This window comes from Apis laboriosa, unplaced genomic scaffold, assembly GCF_014066325.1.
Source record: "Apis laboriosa isolate Shangri-la unplaced genomic scaffold, ASM1406632v1 scaffold25_cov139, whole genome shotgun sequence".
In the NCBI taxonomy this organism is placed as follows: domain Eukaryota; kingdom Metazoa; phylum Arthropoda; class Insecta; order Hymenoptera; family Apidae; genus Apis; species Apis laboriosa.
The window spans coordinates 1,641,866-1,663,707 of record NW_025222552.1 but is presented as its reverse complement, the minus strand read 5'-3'; the positions used below and the strand labels follow the sequence as shown (position 1 = coordinate 1,663,707).

Below are 21,842 nucleotides of genomic sequence, written 5' to 3'. Positions count from 1 at the left end.
TATGTATTTATTAAATTAATTATTAATTTTTTAATAATTATTAATTATAATATAATATATAATATATATATAATATATATAATATATAATATATAAATAATTATTAATTTTTTAAAAATTATTAATTAAATTTAAATTAGTTAAATTAGTTAAATTTTATTTAATGTCAAAATTAATATTATTAATAATAATTAGTATTAATTTCATGACTGCAGATAGTAAATATAGTAAAAATAGTAATAGTAAATATAATAAATATAATAATAGTAAAATACAATAATAGTTAAATATTTTTGCATAAAACTATATATAAATAATATCTTCCCTTTGTGTTTTTGTTTATAAAATATTTATGTTTACATAAACAATTTGTATAACATTTTTTATTATTTAGATAGATTATTTAGATAAAATATATTCGTTATTTTAAATTTGAAACACTTTATATAAATATTTAATTTTATCACATATATATATAAATAGTATATTATTTATATAATGTATAAATTCAAACGTATTAGATTAATAATTTTTTAAAAAGCTATGCTAATAAATACATTTTAATTCTTTGATGATCCGCATCGTACTCCATTTAAAAGATCAAAAACGTGTGAAACTTCAAATATTTCTTCTAAAATATTATTAATAGATAAATATCTTTTTAGATAAATAAATTAAAGTATAATTGTAGATTATTTGCATATCTTTTGGAATTTATGAAATGTTTTCCTGATTTATACTCTCTTTAATTAATTTTATTTTATTGATTTTAAAAAATAGAATATTTTTAAAGTAAGAGTGAATAAAAATAATACAATTGACCTTAAAATGATTTACAGTTTGTTTTTTTCATTTTCTGCAAAATGGATCTCTCAAAATGTTTTTTTACATTTTAAAAGAAAAAAACAATTGTAAGTTGCTAAATTTGATGAATAATTCAGAATCTGGCTTTGATTTGGAACAGTAGAATACATTTATCAGCCAAAAAGTATATAGCCAAAAAGTAGAAGTTCTGAAGTTTGTTTTGATGTCGAATCTTATTCAATATTTTCAAATTCTTTTCTTTCTTATAATACTTTTTACTTTATTTTTATTTGTCTTAAGTTGTTTTCAATAAATAAGCTTACAGTTAATATGTAATATCGTTATATACTACTTATTGATCTCTTTCAATTTTGATCTCTTTCTTACATTTTAATCTCTTTCAATCAATGAAATTCATCAAAGTGAAAACCGTTTTGAAGAATATATTTATGTTTGCTTTTTGCAAAAAGTGAAAAAGGAATGAATTTGCTGACTGTTTTTATAAAAGATCAATTGATAAAACTACTTTAAAAATTGAATAAAATGTAAAACATTATAGAAATGATTATTTTAACGCTTTTGAAATGGATTTAACTTTTAATAAATTGAATATTAGAATAACACAAAATATAATAAATCGATTAAAAATAACTTGAATCTAATTTTTAAAATAAAACATTATGTCAGTAATATCAGAAAAATTATAGTATATTTAAAATTCATTTGGAAAAATTAATTTAGAGTATAATATCCTATTAATCTCGAAAGGATTAAAGGCTATTGCAATTAAATTTCTTTCTTGCATGAAAACTATTTTCAAAAATTATTTACACAAAATTTATTAATCCAAAACATAATAAAAGATACAGTTTCTGCAAGATTCTAAGAAATATACTTGATTTTCAATATAATGAGAAAATACTATTGGAATACGAAACAAATTTTACTCTCTTTATTAAACTTTATTTTCTTGCTATTCTAAGAAATAAATGCAATAATTTTATTTTCGATTTATCTCACAAAAGATATTGTTCAGTCTGACAAGTTCTGACAATTAGATATCAGAGAATCCATAAATTATAATTAAAATCGAAATACCATTTGTATGTATACTTTTAATTTGATATATAAATAGTTCTATTTATATTGATATATAATTTATATTGATATATAAATTTAATATATAAATATTTTATTAATTTTCTTTGGTGATTTAGAGGAATAATAATAATAAATAATTTTGAGAAAAAAAATTAAAAATTAAATTATTATATTTTCTTGATGAATTATATATTATATGAAACAATTTCTTATCACCTATGATGTTTCCATTCATATTATTTCATTCATATATTTGGCAATATTTTTCATTCAACAACATAATTAAACTAAATTATTAATTTATGAAATTCAATTTAATTAATAAAATAATAGAATAAATCTGAAATAATGGATCTTAGAAATTTTTAATGCTAAGGACATCAAAAGATAAATATGAATTTGATAATGATAAAAATTATCGTATACATTATTATTTTAAAAAAAAAGAAAATATTATTATATGTAATACTGTTTTATATGTTATATTATTATATGTAATACTGTATTATATATAATATTATTTTCCTTATAATTTCTTACAAAAGAAATTGTATAAATATATACACATGTGAGAAAAACATATCTTCACGTATGAATTTAATAATAAATTAATAATAATTTAATAATTAATATTAATAAAAAATAATATCAACACATAACATAACAATAAATGTAAATATAATACAAATTCTGATAAAAATATTGTCGATGATATTCAAATCCTATCTAATAACTAGAAATCCAGAATAATATACATATATAGTGAACAATACTTTTTAAATTTTTCTAAACAATTTCTAGAACTTTTGAATATTTTTTAAATATATAAGTAATTTAAAATATTTATTAATCCTGAATTTAATTACTTTGTCCCAATTATGTAAAATATTATAAAATATTATATATTTTCATTATATAATCCAATTTTAATAATTTATCAAAATAAAATTATAAAATTTAATTATTAAACTTAACTTTAATTTAATTAATTATTAAACTAATGTACATAAAATATATATTGTAAATATTTATAAAAATATTCATATTATTTACAAATTCATTTAAATTCATAAAATTCATTTAAAAAAATCTAAAAATTTTTATTTAATATTTTCAAATAAGAAGAACATAATAGGTTATGATAAAGTTATATATAGAGTAATTTTTTTTCAATGAAAAATGTCATTGAAAAAATGAAATTAATCCACGAAATTTTATTATTTTTTTCGTGTTTTTATGAAAATTTTATGGTATCTTATTATAAAATTATATTTTTAAAAATATGGCTTTTTCATTTCAAAATTTTTCTTGAGAAAAAATTTTATAAAATAATTGCTTCTTAATATATTATATTTTAAATAATATTATATAGTATTATTTGTAAAGTAAAAACAAATTATGTTACTATAACAAAATTTTCAGTGATTTTCATAACATAATTTATTAGTTTTTCAAGCTTGCATAAAGTATACAAAGATTATTATCAGATTATATGTAACTCTATAAAAAGTTTAAAAAGTTTATTTATTTATTATAGTTCTTTTTTCAATCGAAAGAAAAATGTTTTTTGATCTGCATTATTTTCAAAGTCATCTGTCCCAAAGATCAAGTTAAGAATTATAATCATTTTATCATATAATGAAGAATTATAATCATTTTATCATATAATCATCATATCATGAAAATATTCAAACATTTACTAAATAAAGTATTAACAATATAATAATACACATTAAATTTAATTTTGAAAATACTATTACAATTATTATAAGACAATTTATTATTCTGTTGAAAAAATTATAGAATTTCACAAAGTTATTCATATTCGTTTCACAAAGTTAATCATTAATTTTTTTTATATTTTATATTTGATTAATTATATTTTTCAATATAAACTTTAATTATGAAGTCGATGTATCATAGTATTGATTATTTNATTATGGACAAAGAAATTTTTATAAAAAATTTCTAATAAATGAATGAAAAAACAAATAAAAGAGGAATATTGTATAATATATAATGATATAGAATAACAAATATATATACATATATAATATAATATAATATATATATATATATATATATATATATATATATAATATTAATATAATAATATAATAACATAATATATAATAATATAATATTAATATAATATAATAATATATATATAATATTAATTCATAGGACATATTTGAAAAATTGATTCTAAAGATTAAAACAGAACTGATGTACAAAAATTTTAGTTGAGTAATTAAGTTATGAGTAAATTAGGTTCTATTTCCATCGTATCACCGTCTCGTTTCTCAATACGAACTTAAGTTGTTTATAACTTAATAAATAATCAATATTTTTATATATCAATTTCTATGTTTGATTTTTCAAATCGACTCATTATTTCATGATTATTTATATGTATTTTAATAGAGTATCGCTGTGAAAGAATAAAATGGATTTTTAAATATATTTAAATAAATTTATTTTTTTTTTCTTCTTTTAAACATAATCTTGTAATAAAATAAATAAAAACTTCAAATATATAAAATATTTTGATTTCAATAATTTACAAATATTTACACATTTACTCTATTATAAAAATATATTTCCAGAACAAATTATATTCGAAACATAAAAAAATGCTGAAATCTTAATAATTTCATTCCCAATAAGATTTTCCGTCGAAAAAGGAAACTATGTATAATCCATTATACTTCATATAAACACAAACTTTAAAATTAGAATTTTCACATTACGTAAATTCCCCTTCGAATAGCGTTCAAATACTTTTGCGAGCGACTGTATAATCGGTTAGATTTCACGCCTGACTACGCATCGAACAAGACCTGAAGAAACATGCTGTACGTAGCGCCACACATTGTATGTGCGTTAGTTGCACTCCGGCTCGGTTGATGACGCGATGAGAAGCCGAAAGTACTATGTAACACGCAGTTGTAGAAGATAAACGATTCAAAATAGATGCTGTATAAGTCGAAGAAAAAAGATTAATAGTAGATTCGGGTTTAATTAGCTTCAGGATGCATTTGAAAAAGATTGATTTTTCATGCATGATCATTATAATCGGAAGAAAGGTTACCAGAATGACCACGACCGCAAAAATTATAATCGAAATCGGCATCGATGCGGAAGTTCAGAACAGAACTGGATCTTTTTCAAATAAACTTTCATCCTACTCTGAGGAAGAACCGTTTGCTATTGTACGATAGTTGAATGACCATCGCGAACAGAGGACGATGGGAACAAAGAGAGAAAATAAATGAGATTTGGAATACGTCCACCAAGAGAAGTAAAAAGAAAGAAAGAGAAACTGTGCCCGCGATATGTTCCCGAATGAATAACAAGTTCGGTGAGTGATCGAAGCGACATCATGGAGATTTCTCCTCGGCAATTGTAATAACAATGTGTATAGAACGGAGAGAGAGAGAGAGAGAGAGAGAGAAAGAGAGAGAGAGAGAGAAATATGTTTTGAACATGTTAATTAAATTCAAAGAGTGAGGAGAGAGAGGTAGAAGGAAGAAATCTGGATAGATAAATATATATAATAATAGAGAAAGAAAAACTAAGACGTATCAAATAACATGAAAAGATGTCTTGAGAACATCCTAAAGACATCTGATAGATTTTTTTGAAATGTTTTAATATCTCATTTTATAAACCGTTTTAATGTATTTTAATAATTTATTTTTTACTTCTATTTGATCTTTTTAATTATCATTACTAAGATTTTCATTTAATTGATATTAAATTATACACTAATGATTCCTGGAACTGTGATTTTACATAAAAATTTATTTTTAGTATTTTTAATATTTTGATTTGGCTTATCATTATTTTTAATTATCATCAATAATTAAGATTTTTAATTTATTTGATATTAAGTTAAAAAATAATAACAATTAACGTGATAAAGCAATTTCATGGATAGTAAATACAAGAAAATAGTTTGAAATCTGATGATCTCTAATGATTTTAGAATCAAATAATCCTAGAGATTCCTTAATGGCCTTATGTTTAAGAAAGAAATCATCATTAGCAAACTTTTCAAATTAATTACATATGAACTGATTATTTGATTTTAAAGAAAATAATTATATCGAGAAAATAATTGTTTATTCTTTTTAACCCTTAAAACCATAAATCGCTTATGGCAATTTTTAGATCTTTTATAATTGAACTTTCATAATAACTTTTTCTTTTGTGAAACTTTTTTTTATATTAAATTATACACAGAATAATTCACATAATTTTATTATCTAAAATATCTCTCTTGTTTTTGATACTATTAAAAAATGTTTTAGATAAAAACTGAATGATTTCGAATATTTTCCTGTATAATTAATCTTTTCGTAGATTTTTGCATAAAGATCATATAAAGATAATATAATGTTTGATTTTCAAATAAAATTATATAACATTTTTAATGCAGTAATTCATAATTGTTATTTAAAAAAAAAAAAATATTAAACTTCTTACGTCGAAATTTTAACATAAATTTTTAAAAAATTTTTTTAAATTTTGAAAGATAAGGAAAGAATTTTATTGCAAACAAAGTAATATTGTAAACAAAGTATTATTTCGCGTATTTTTTATTTTTATAATACAATAATTTTTACAAAATTTAAATTAAAATATCTTCTAAAGCTTTTTTAAATAATATAATATTTTTTTATAAAAAATGTTGTTTCAATATTGTATAATAAAATCTTTCAATGATTATAAGTAATATATATATGTATATATATATATATATATATATATATTAAATTTAATTATATTTAATTTAATATATTAAATTTATAATTACAGTTTTACAGAAAAATCATAGAGGATTTGATCGATTTGAATATTTATAAAGAATGTTTTATTTTAATCTTTCTATGCAATTATTTTCTGCATTGTTCAATAAAATATTTTATATAAAACTTGTATTTTAAAATCTTATAACTATCAGATTTATTTAATTTTAAGTTTTTAAAATTTATTTTTTTAAATGGAACTATATATTTTTATTTAATTCACTTTAAGATGAATTAATTGATCTAATTATGTTGATCTTTGAAAGTTATTCAATGTATTGATTCATTGTCATTCAAAAATTATCTTTGTAACTATTAACTTATTATTATAAAATTATTCTGTATATTCTATATTCGAAAGATTTGGCCTTGCAATGATTATTCCATCCCTAAATATTATTTTCACTTTTTTGAAAATAATTTTAATGATTAATTTTGATAGATAGATTAAAATGAGATAATGAAATATATATAAATTTTCAAAACATCAGATTAAATCGAAACTCGTATCAGATGTCCATTCAGATATCCACATAAAATCATAGAATTTAAAATGAATGTTAAAATAATCGTCTTCGAAGTATGTGCTGTCTAAAATCGAAGAAATAAGTGAAAGACTTAAAAGGCGCTATGGCGATGCCAATATCGAGATCAAGAGGAGAGAGAACATCGATTTTTTTCGTGCATTGAAAAAGAAGAATTGAAAAAAAAACACGCCGTTGATGCACGATGATAGATCGAGTTCGATACTGTGCGAAAAGATATATAGATATATAATAGATGTACATAAATAAGTATAGATATACACATAATAATTTCCATAAATAAAAGTTTCAAATCATTTACCGCATTCGTTTCATACGTTCCAAGCTGTGTACGTTGCAAACGACATATATATACAGAATCGCTAGAGACCGCAGTGTCGGGTTATGACACGAGTATACAAAACGACAGTACACGACAGATTAGAGATGTAGAGACGATGTAAAATACCATTTCGAAATAGCATGTATGCCACTCTGTTCTTTACGGATCGCTCGTTCATTATTAATCGTGTGTTCATTCGTCAATTATAAAATATAGCACTGTTCATAAGTCACCGGATATATTTGCTAAATTTAAATGTAATTTTTATTGGAATAGATTTATAGTAACGTGAAACATGATCTTCACAGTATTGCGATTTTAAAGAGAAAAAGGGAAGGGGAAAATATAAATTAACAAGGAAAGAAAATTAGGCCCAGTGGGAGAACCCACCGACTTATTCAGGATTTATTCAGGATGATGAGGTGTGTAGATTGTTTGAAGAATAACGTGTGGAATTTTTTTATTTAGCAAATATGTATTTTTCAAATAATTAATTAGTTTAAAGTACACAAATTTACTAGTGTATTATCTGATATTGTGGAATGGAATTAGGAATTGTATTAAATTGTGGTCTTATTTTAATTTATGTAAATATCTATATTTCTGTATATATATATATATATATATTAACTAAATATAATTTAAAAAATGAAAATATAAATTTATAAATATTCAAATTTATTTTATGTATCAGTGCAATTTCTTTTAATAAAATTTAATTATATTTAATTTTCTATTTTGATACAAAAAATCTTTTATTTTTTCCAATATTATTCAAAAAATTCATTTATTAAAATATTTATTTATTTAAATATTCGAATATTTATGTATTAAAAATTGCATGAATTAATATAATTATATTTACACAAAATATTACATACAATATTACAATTATATTATACACAAATATCTATTTACTAAAAATTATATATTTATTCATATATATAAAATAAAAATCTTTATTAATCTTGAGTTTATTCATTATAATTATTCATATTATTAATTCTCGTAATTAAATCAAAAACAAAAATTAATAATTAGATAAATTTGTATTTAATATGGGTCATTTTTTACCAACATTATATTAACATTCATCTACAAAAAATTGTTATATACATATATATATCAAATTCACAATAAATGTAATTTAATTTTTTTTATGATTAATAATTAGAGAATTTAATAAGTATAAATTCTGCATTATAATTATAAAGTTCACTCCTTCATTTAAATTTATTAACAATATCCAATGACTTAGGGACAATAGTATATCCTAATTCACATCAACTGTAAATGTTTGTTCGACATTTATTCCTTTTTTATTTTTTATTTTTCTCCACGGAATTCGAAATAATATTTTATTCATCTCTAGACAAGATAGCATGCTCTATGCTTGGTACACACTATAAATACATTTGTACACTCGTACCGTGATCAAGAACAACAGAGATAAATATACATAAGCACGTGACGTATGCATGTATATATATATATATATATATATATATATGCACACATGAATGCACGTCTATGCATATTATGTGATTTATATAGATTTAGATATGTATATAGATATATGCATAGCACATTGTTCTCTACTAGAGCTTACTAAATGCGTGATCGAACCGAGTACTCGTCCGAGAGTAACCTGTAACAGCGAAACAATAGCCCCCTAAGATCATGTACTTACGTCTAATTTCTAACTTTTTTCTATTCTTTCTTTTTGTTTTTCTTTTTTTTTTTCGTTTCTTTATGAAACAAAAAAATAGAAATAAAAAAAAATAATCGTTGATCAAGATTGTTTCGTCAATCTTTATCTTTCCAGTTCTGTACAGATGGTACAGAAAAAATGGTAAAAATTGCTACTATTAAAAAGAAAATCAAGGAATTCGTTAATTAATTCTATACATATAATGCTCACTCTCGATGTAATTATTGCGATTCTTTTTATATCTATGAAAATTCTGTAAAATATTTTATGGATAAAAATACTTTATACAGAGTGGTGAGAGAAGAATAATATATATTTCATGTCCATGTGCTTAATTTTACAGTATATTATAATACATATATAAATGTTTCTATTGATTTTTGTTTTTGATTTTGTCTTTTCAGAGGAACATAATCTAATAAAAAATAAAAAATAATATAATATATTCAATTTTGAATAACTTTAAATTTTTGTTAAACATTAATTACAAATTCTATTAAATTTTATGGAAACTTTTAAAATTATGGAAATTCGAATAAATGCAGCAATGAATAAATTAAGTTATATTTCAGAAACATGAAATAAAATTAATTATTCATAAAGAGAACAAAAACTCTTGATAAAATCAGAATCCAAAAAAATCTTTTTTATCTTTATAATATATTCTTAATTATAAATTAATAATTAAATATTTCAATAAAAATTTGAAATTTTATTTTAGTTTATATATCATAAATAATTTAAAGCAATAAATTAAGAATTATTTTAAGTAAAATAAAGTATCAATAAAGAAAAAATTAAAATAAGTGAAAATAATTGAAAATATATTTCATTAGTACCCAAAATTATTTTTCTTTCTAATTATCTATTAATAATTTTAATCAGTTTAATCGTTAAATTAAGCCTTCAATCTTAAAGAGAAATAATTAAGATACAAATATTATAGCTATTTTTCTACAAATAAAAAATTTTTATTTGAAATATTTATTTTATATTTCATTATATTTTATCGTGAACTGAAAAATTTTAGAAATTTTAATTTTTATTGATTTTTAATTTATATCGAATTTATTTTTATTCAATTATCAAAATTATATAAAACTAATATTTTTATTCAATTTTTTTAGTATTCAAAATATTATCAAAGTTATCATTTAGTGAAATAAACAAAGCATCATTAATTTTAAAATTATATTTTATGATATTTTTTATACATTAAAGAAATACATTAAATCTTTTTGGTCTATTTCGAAAATTAAATTTAATTTTATCGGATTATCGAATAAGCCTTTCAAAATTTATTCTTTTATTATTATATTTGAAATTCTTATTATATAAACATATTTACATTACATTATATTTTTATATATGTATAAACATATACATATGTGCAAACAATATACATATAAGTAGAATAAATAGCTAATGTCATAAAATTAAATTATCAAAATAATTTTTAATTTATTTTTAACTATTAATTATATAAATAAATTTATAATAATTACTTTAATAATACAATTTTAATAAATATATAGAATAATTTTAGAGATTACGAATAAATATTCTCCATGAAAATTTTTCAACTGTAAAATATCGATTTAAATAATTATCTTTCATAAATATTTATTCAAAAAAATTTAAATAGAACTCGAATTTGATTTTAATAAATAATAAGGGAGATATTAATTAATTATTATAAAGATTGATTATCGTATTTTGTATTTATAATTATATTTTAAAATATATTGATGAAAATAAATTAATTGCATGATATATGAATTATTATTATTTTAAATAAAAATTTTTAAATAAAAAACCCAATTTCTTTTCAATTAATATTTCTTACTTTTTTTTTTTTATTTTCTGTATAATACATATATATAAAACAACCCGCAAAAATATTGATCAGTAATATTGACAATAATATTGTTAAAAATATTGATAACAATAATTTGAATACAATATAGTTTAATGATTTCCATCATAAATTTATTCTTCTTTCTTTTTTTGATATAAATTTATCAGTTATTTTAATATACATAATTTTAAATATATATTAATATAAATGATAATCTATTTATTAGTCAAAATACATGATCTACAAAGCATTTATTATCCTTCTAGAAACATAAATAAAAAAAATTTATATAAATATTGATTACTTAATAATTAATAATTAAATAAGATAAATATTGATACAATTAATAATTAAAAAATTTTTTAATTAAAAAAAGTAATTAAAAGTTATAACAAAATAACAAAAAATAAAACTTAGTTAAAAGTTATAACAAAATAACAAAGTTATAATAATAATTTATAATTTCATTAAAGAAGAGAATTTCATTTTATATAAAATTAGAATTTCTATTATAATTTTATCTATAGAAAATTTAAAGATAAAAAAAATATCAAATAAAAATTAACATGGATGATAAAGTGATACGAAAAATTGATTATTGATTTTTTAAAAATAAAATAAAATTAAAATAGAATAAATTAAAATAAATTAAAGTAATAAAAGAAAAATAATAAATTTAATTTTTTATTATTGTTATATTTATTATATTTTTAATATTAAAAACTGAAATCTTGTATAAAATGATTCTAGCACAATTGAGTTAAAATAAGCATACAATACATGTCTCTATTTCAAATGAAGTTAAAAATCTTATAAAAAAAATTTTTCAATATATTTAATAAGTTATATCATCTTATTATTTCTTATGTATATTTTTCTTATGTATTAATAAACTAATTTTATTTATATCTATTATATATTTTATTTATATATATTATTATATATAATAAATAAGTAATTTTAAAAATTAATTTATAAATATATATAATTTATAATAAATTAAATTAATAATTTTATATTATCAGAAAAAAATTTTTTAAAAAAACAATTTCTATATTTCCAAAAATTAAAATACATTATTATAGAATTATATATATTATAGAAATATTATAGAAAATATATTATTTATAGAAATTATTATATATTTAAAGAAAATTTATAATATTATAAATATAAATAAATTAAATTAAATATTCACGTAAATATAGATTTTATGCATGTGTAAGTATTACAAATATTTTTATAAAATTAAAAATAAAAATAAAATCTACCACTATTTATATATTTATTAGTATTTTGATAATTTTCTTGATAGTTTTTTAATAATCGTATATATATCGATATATAGAATTATGAAGAAAAATTATGTCAAGATGACAGATTTTGTTAAATAGTGCAATATTTTTTCCTTACTACATTTTTGTTACTTCATTTGATATAGACTTGTATTATAATTTGATCTATTTGTTAGAATTATATATAATAATACATAGCTTAGTGAAATTTTTGATATATCTATTAAAAGTTTACATATTCTTAATTATAATTTTCTTTTTTAGAATTTTACTAATTTTACTGATAATAATTTGATCTATTTATTTTTTTATATTTTTATAATAAAATGATTATAATAATAATGAATGTCTTAAAAAAATTAAAATTAATCTTATATTTGATCTTGTATAATAATATAATTTTATAATAATTTTATTTTCTATTCGTAAATATTAAAACTGTTAATTTTATTTAAATAAAAAATTGTTAATTTCATTAAAACATTATTATTGATTCAGATTAAAAAAATGATTGATTGATTAATTAATATTTTGTATTTATATGAATATGAAACATTTAAATATTTATAAATAAAATAAAAAAATTTGTAAATAATTACTTATATAAATAATAAAAATAAATGAATTAAAAATTATGTACTTAACATTATAATTCTTTAATCTTTTATTGAATCAATTTTAAAAAAATATATACATACTTATATATATGACAAAATTTATCTAATTAGTTAATTGTTATAAATAATTTTATCATATATCAAATATTAAATATTAAATATTGAGAGAAATTCCTATATAAATTCTTTGAAATTCAAAATTTCAAAGAAGATAACAATTGTTAAAAGATAATAATTGTTAGAAGATAACAAATTGATTAAAATTGTTAAAATTGATAAAATTGTTTATTTAATTTTCTAATAATTTTCAAATTTAATTTATTTCTATATATATAATATATATATAATTAATAATAATATAATATAATATATAAATTATATAATATATAATTATTTATATATATATAAATATAATAAATGAGAAATATATATTATAAATTTTTTTATATTAGATAATAATTTAAACTAATTAATTCTTTTACAATTAAATTAATTATTAATAATCTCTTATTATCTTATATAAATTTTATTTCTTATTTTTTTATATTTTTTGTTTATTTATAAAAAATGATTATTGTTATATATCAAAATTTTCATATAAATAAAAGAAAAAATAAAATGATATATAGAAATTGTTTTTAAAATTAATAAAAAATATTCTAAAAGAAAAATAAAATTCTCGATAATATACAACTTTTGATCTTAGTAATTTTCTTGTAATAAAATTCTTGTAATAAAATTTAGAGCACAAATTAATAGCATATATACAATATTGATATTTTTATGAGAAAATAGAAATGTTTAATTTTATTGAATGAAATTATTCTTAAATTGAAAAAAAAATATTCAATAAGTATTGATATAATGATTAAACTATATAAAAAAAAAAAATATAAAATAATAAATAAATATCTTTAAAATTTTTAGAAATTTGTAACATTTCCAAATATAACGACTTAAATTACATCATAAATTATTATGAAAAAAATTTTAAATAAAAATTATATAATAAAAGAATACATAATTTAATATTATTAATTTTCTATAAATTGACATATATAAAATAAATAAAAATTAACTTCATTTCCTTTTAATAGAATCATATCTATCTATTAATAACATCAAATTATATCTCTCTTCTTATGTTTTGTTTGAATATATATCATATATATCACCTTAATATATATCACTTATTATACATATGCATTTTATTACCGACTGAATATAAATTATAATCCTATATATCGATTAGAGTAATTACCAAAAAGGAAAAATAGTATTTATTAAAGATAGGAACATTGATATATTGTTACAAAATACAACTAATATTATATAACCTTTTAATATATATATAATTGTAATAAAAATAATATTTTATATAAAATCGCAAAAAACATCTTTTATAAATATAAATATAAACATAAATAATTTTAAATTTTTCTTAAATTAGTAAACTTATTCTAAATATATTTTTATATTTATTTTATGTTTGAAAAAAAAAATTATATTTTTTTTATATTATATTTCACCAAACTTCTAGATTAAAAAAAAATAATAATAAATAATAATAATAATAATAAAATGATGCGACAATCTCCCTAAATAAAAGTTGCGTTGAGGAATAACCTAGTTTTCATTCACCACCCTGTATAGAGTAACAGTTCTAACCTGTAAAATACGTTGATATAAAAACCATTTAAACACGAGAATGAAACATATGAAAGCAGTTATAAAACATTTAACGATAACCTCGACGAACGCAAAACATCTGAGCGTGTGTTTTCAGCTCCGTTTTTAAATAGTTTGCGCGTTCATTAGCAATTCCCCCTGTTTCTCATCCAGCCATGTATATAACGTACGTATAAATGAATTCCGCCTCATGGCTCGGGGACATGAACGAGATATAATAACACGAGGAAAAAATTTTCGATCAAAATTCTCGAGGATTCGCGCTATTAAGTGTTCACGATTCGAATATTCTAAACTGCATACGTGATTCCTGGTGAAGGGAGGGAGATAGTCTCATGAATAGAGGAATCAAATAAAAAGGAATTACAGAGACACAAAAAAGGATGAAAGAAAGAATATATATCGTGTGATAGAGAGAGAGAGAGAGAGAGAGAGAGAGAGAGAGAGAGAGAGAGAGAGAAGTGCAGAAATAAGCGGAAAGAAAATCGGTAGCGAAGAAAAAACTTTCAATTTATTCGAAGCGATACCTTACGACAACTCGAGCTATATATCGCCATGCATTTCAGCATACTACATGAAAATGAACCGTACGGAAACATTCTTTTAAAGAGAAGATACATACACTCACGTATATACCTAGTATCTTGTTTGAATCTTTATAATGTACAGGGTGTCTCATTCATCTATCTCAGAAGTGGATAGAATAAGTGCAAAAATGAATCGAAAGAGAAAAATAAAATTTTGTTCATTTAGAAAACTATGTTTTCGAATAAATCAAATATGAAAACTTTTCAAGTAAATGTAAATTTAGTTAATTCTTGAGTAACAATTATTGATAAGAGGTAATTCCATATAAAAATAAAAAATATAGAATAAAATTTATTTAAAATTTTCAAAGAAATTAAAAAATTTCTAGAATTTAGAAATACTTGATTACTATATACGTATGTGTATTTATTTTCAATTTTCAAAAATGACTTTCTACTCATATTGGATATTAATCAATTTACACTTGAAAATTTTTCAAATTTAATTTACTCAAAAACAAAAAAGTTTTATTCTTTTTTCTCAACTCATATCAAATCATCCCTATCCGCTTATTATATTTAGACACTCTGCTATGTATATTTTTTTTTTAATTGAAACTCTTATGTGGGTGATATTCATCGTGCCAAGGAATTTTGAAAACTAATAATTTTTCCTTAAAATTAATTTTTCTTTAAAACATCACATAACCGAGAAAATTTTATATAAAATAACTTGTTGAAATGAATCCATAAAAAGAAAATGATATTAAAAATTTCATCCTTAAAAAGTAGAAATATTATTTACATCAAGTTTTCATCATATTTGAAAAAAAAAATAATATTAACCCTTAGCACTAAAAAATTCTTCACGCGAGTATTCGAACAATATCATGTAAAGGTATCAACGAATGGATATCGGTATATACGTATATGTATATGTAAAGCCGAAAATAAATGAGCACAGAGAGGTAGATATAATGTATCTGATAACGAACGTGATCGTTCCCGGGGATGTTACACGCGGAAGCGGCGAGATTCTTCTCGAGAATTTCCGCTATAAACTGGGACACCACCGGTCACGAAAATTCCGTAAGTACACGCGACGCTATTTAAACCAAAAATAAAACAAGGTCGAAGAATAATATTCGCAAAGTACTTATATGTATCTCGTCTCCAAATCAAATTTGATATTATCATGGTATTAAGAAAATAAGTTTAATTTCGAATTAAAAAGATATATAAGAGATGGATCGAAACTTTTTGATTTTTAAATATTCGAATTCGAAACTACGCAATATCTTGAAATTCTCGAAGCTTATGTATGTATTTTCTCTACTTATTTTATTTATTCTTTATAATAAAAGTAAAAAAAAGTAAAAAATTTTGATTCTTGGAATTTTCCAATAAGAATTATAGTAAGCAACAATAATAAGACTATTATATAGATATAAACTATTATAATTGATTGATGAAAGTGTATCAATTAAAATAAGTCACTCTCTGACACAAGCTCAATTATTATAAGTGGAATAAAAATAAATTCATATCGTCACGATATTTTCTAAAATTATTTATACGAAATTATTATTTCTAACTGTTTGACTAACTGTCAAAAGTTTCGAAAAATATAAATATTTCTAAATTTAAAATTTCAAGTTTCCCATCTCTATATATCCATACCAAAAAATAAAAGAAAAATGAAAATACTCCCGAAACGACTGTAAAATCTATAAAAATTTCAAGTTCAAAAACTCGAAAATTGGAAAAATTTGTAAAAGGCAGAAAATCGTACGTAAAATGAAGAAAATATAAAAGGAAAAAGAGAAAGATAGAAAAGTAGTAAAGCGTAAAACGAGGAGCAATTCGATATGCGTGTGTGCGCGCTCGATGGGTGAATTAATACTTATCCAGTCGCGTGTCCGTGTATTGCACCATCTTCTGGAAATAGAGTACGGCCGTCGTTTATCTCAGAAACGCAATGCAGCCTAGTATATACGCGCGTGTTAACGTTGACTCTCAACGATTACATAGGGGAAGAGGAAGGAGAAAAAAGCGGATCAAAAAAGAGAGACGAGGGACGAGAAGAAGTAAAGCAAAGATAAAAGGCAGAGAGAGAATATGATAGAAATGAGAGAGAGAGAGAGAGAGAGAGAGAGAGAGAGAGAGAGAGAGAGAGAGAGAGAATGTAGAATCAATGCGAGATAAAGCGTAATAATAAACGAACCAGACGAATTCTGATCGTCTTAAAAAATATAACCATATAGTTAAAGAACCAATAAATGAACATCATGACAGAGAACGAATCGATTCGTGTGACACTTACTCGGGATATTTGACGTTGGGTAAAGCCTTCAGGAAGCACCGTTGACGCAAGATGCCCTCCCACAGTTGCACGCCGACAATACCAAATATAAAGAAGACGAAGAAACATAGGAGCAGCACGTTGCCCAGCATAGGAAGAGTGTCGAGTAAAAGCATCACCAATATCCTCATACCTATTGAAAGTAAAGAAACGGAGGAAAAAAGTAATAAAAAATATGGCAAAAACTGTGACATTGAAATTTTTTTTTTTTTTTTTGCGCTGTAATAACGTCATTAGATTTCAATAGGAACTGAATAAATAAAGGATTTTTCTATTTGCGTCGATAGAGAATGTTATCCGCAAAAAATAAAGCTCGAAAATGTAAAAATAAGAAATTGCGAGAAGATGTATTGCGATTCTAAATTGATCCATTCGTTATTTGTTCATGTAAATAGTTCGGAAATAAATCTTGTTTCAAGTTTATTCATACTAAATCTATTGAATTATATATCGAATATAATTGTCACGAATTAATCTATCTTCTATGGGATTTTAAAAAAATCGCAACTGCAACCGTGGAAAATACCATTTGAAATCCGGTTGAGTCATAAGAGTTGTATTTTCATGATAAATATTTTTCTGCGAATGTCGAATAATAAGTTTATAAAGTTTGTAAAATTGTAAAAAATAATAAGTAGAATATGGATGTTTATGCAAATATGTATACATTGTGGAAAATATATAAAAAGATGGAACAAAATAGAAATTTGTTATTTGACAATTTCAAAAAAATATATTTTTTTTGCATATTGCATATATATTATTGCATATATATATATTACTTACATATTATGAATATTTCTCGCATTTTATTTTTCTTCCATATTATATTAATTATTTTTATTTTTAATATTTTTTGACTCATAATATAATATAGTTATTATCTATATTGATGATTCTAAAAATATACATATATAAATGATATATACATTTTTTTAAATAAATTAAAATTTTAATAATCATAATATAATTTAGATTATGTATATTTATTATACAATTTTCAATATTTATCATATTATATGTAATAATTTTTAAATGTATAAATAATTTATTTAACTTGTTTAACGAAAACAAATATTTTATATAAATTCAAGATCAAATATAAAAAACAAAAATTATTTAAAATATCAATTACATATTTAATAAAAGCATAATACATAATGCAAATTTTTTTCAATTTTTTATCAATAATATATCATTCATAATATAAATAATGTTTTTTCGATTTTTCAATTTTTATTGTAATAATAATAACATAATAAGTTATATATATATGTATTAAAATAATCTTTATTTAATAAATTTGTTCTAAGATAATCGAAACCAGATGTAAAAAATATATATTAAAATCAAAAGTAAAATTTAAAAAAAATTTAAATTTAATAAAATATTGAAAATTTTATTTAAAAATTATCTTTTATATATATTGCATTCAATATCAATTTTGAACAAAAGAATTTTATATTATTATTTTATTAAAAATTAAAAATCTATTATAAATTTCATACTATTTATATTCAGTTTTCAATTAATTTTTTGAATCTAATACAATATATATGAATTAGTATTTTAAAATTAAAAATCAAAATTTATTCAATCTTATTTAAACTACTTTGATTATCTATGATCCAACAATATTATTAAAAAATTAATTTAAATATATTTATTTGTATGTATATATATCTATTTGTATATATATATATATATATATCATTTGTTTTTTTCTTAAATTTATTATTATTAATAATTAATAATTCAAACATCTACAAATTATTTAAATTTTGTAAATTATATTAAGAATCATTAAAAAAATAAAAGAAAAAAAAAATGAAAATTAGAAAGAAATGTATACACAAAAATTTCTCATTTTTTTCTTAAGATTTAAATTATGTTATAAATAAATGTTATAAATGTGTTATAATGTGTTAATGATGTTATAAATAAATCTTTAACTCTCTATAAACAAGAAGAAAAAAACTTGGCAATATAAATTAGAACAATTTTTATTCAAATACACGTTTTCAAAAAAAATCAATTTTTTTACAAATAAAAATTCTAATATAATGAAATTTTATTTATTTTTTTTACGAGTTTTTGAACGAGGAGCCATCCCCTCTTTATTTCAAATTCAATTCATTCTGTATATAATTGATATAACGACAAATATTCTTTTTTTCTTATATAAAAACAAATTTATTCGATATTTTGTTCGATCAAAATTTTATTTTAAAATCGAAACAAATAAATTTCGTTAATATTAATTTATTTTAACACACAATTCGTATATATCACGAAAATATTTCTCATAAAAGTAAAAAAGTCAGCAATTTTAGACATTAAGTTTTTATACTTACTTGGAATTCTGTTGATGGCACGTAGAGGTCTAAGAACTCTTATTGTTCTTATTGCCGATAAATTCATGTTTTCCACGTTCAAACAATATTCCAGGGCACTGAAATAAAATTGAATATAATATTTTTTTATTTTCTGGTCGAACATGTTTTATTATGGTAAATATTTATTGTGTTCTATAAAATATTTTAATATACGTTTATAAATATTAACACACTTATAATAAAATGATTTGAATAAATTTAAAGGATCATCAAAACATTTAAAATGTATTCCATTAATGGCAGGTTTTTGTTTATAATAGTATTAAATTCCAGTAGTTAATGAGTAAACCGCAAAAGAGTATGTATTTAACAAAAAGAAGAGCAAAAAAAATACATAATATTTATACATTACACATTATATATATTACATTTGTTTATTATATTATACACATATTCTTATATTTTTTATCCAATAAAAATAAACTATTATTTTTACTGTTTATTCTTATAATTTTAGATTATAAAGAAATAATAATATTTAATATTATTATAAAATGGTTATTAATTATGAAAAAATAAGAAAAAGATAGAAACAATTTTTTACAATTAATTTTCGAGAAAATCAAATTTAAAAATTCACTTTATAAGCATATAATTATAATAAAATATGGTAATATATGATTTTTAAATAAATTTTCTTCCTTTATATCTTTTCATTTTTATTTTTCTTTTTATTTTTTGAAAAGTAAAAATATTTTTTTAATTTCTTAAAGTTTCAAAAAATGTTTATATTAAGATTTAAATGAGATTGGATTTTTCTAAAATTTACATTTTGTATTCCCAATATTAAAATTAAAAATAGAAAAAATAAATAGTTTAACAGAAAAAAAATTTATAAAAAAAAAATTACAATCATGTATTCAAAAACTCAAATTATTTCATTTAGAATTCTAATGATTAAGTTTTCTAATGAAATGTGTGTATTTTACCATAACAAATAAAAACATGTATCAAGATATTTAAGATTCAATAAGGAACAAATAAAACAATTTGAATGTCTGATACAGTTGTGTCCCAAGAGATAAATAAATAAAGTTAGAATGCATGTTATGCTTAAATATGATCATAATTGCACCTGTGGATATTATGCTTAGAATACCACGATAAAAAATTGAGACCATCCCATGTGAACTTTCAAAAATTAGCAAAGCTTAAGCTTAATTTTGTATTCGAAAATAATAAAGATAAAATGATACATCTTTCAGAGACTTTGTAAAGCACAATATATATAAATCTAACTGAAAAATGCAAAATGAATGTAGATAAAAAGACAATAATTCATTAAATTATTCAAACTCTAATAAATTTTATTTTTCTAATATTACAATTATCGAACTCTAATAAATTTCAATTTTCTAATATTACAATTGTCGAATTTAAAAAAAATTTTTAAGATTTTTTTATTTTTACTATTAAAAAGATATAGATTATTTTAATTAAATTATATTATCATTTTAATTAATTATATAAACATATATTCCAATTCAGTACTGTTAAATGTTAATGTTAAAATCTCAAAACTTTTTAAATCTCAATTTTTAAAATCTCAAAATTTTCTGTAATCTTAACAACATTCGTATTTAAAATATATTAAATTTTATATTCATAAATTTATATTAATAAAAAATAAATATTCATAAATTTTTATCAATACAGTATTCATGCAATTTCATATAGAAGAATTTATTTTAAATATAAATTATATTTTTAATAACTTCAGAAAATTTTGTCCAAACTCGATACATATGTTTTATAAATCGCTTACATTCTTGAACCATGTAAACCGTATATCTATACCGTATAA

The 21,842-nt window shown here is 19.8% G+C and overlaps 1 protein-coding gene across 8 annotated transcripts in view; it reads right to left on the bottom strand.

Moving 5' to 3' along the window:
- Positions 1-21,842, bottom strand: part of LOC122713646 (voltage-dependent T-type calcium channel subunit alpha-1G) — a 193,084-nt gene that overhangs the window by 108,159 nt on the left and 63,083 nt on the right. For 6 of the 8 annotated variants that reach the window (XM_043934289.1, XM_043934288.1, XM_043934290.1 and 3 more), the window contains 3 exons: positions 19,997-20,094; positions 17,604-17,775; positions 9,193-9,231 (listed from right to left, as the gene is read on the bottom strand). In XM_043934289.1, the coding sequence (XP_043790224.1) occupies positions 9,193-9,231; positions 17,604-17,775; positions 19,997-20,094 (309 nt within the window). The remainder of the gene's footprint in view (positions 1-9,192; positions 9,232-17,603; positions 17,776-19,996; positions 20,095-21,842) is intronic. The other 2 variants (XM_043934292.1, XM_043934295.1) reach the window with 1 other exon arrangement.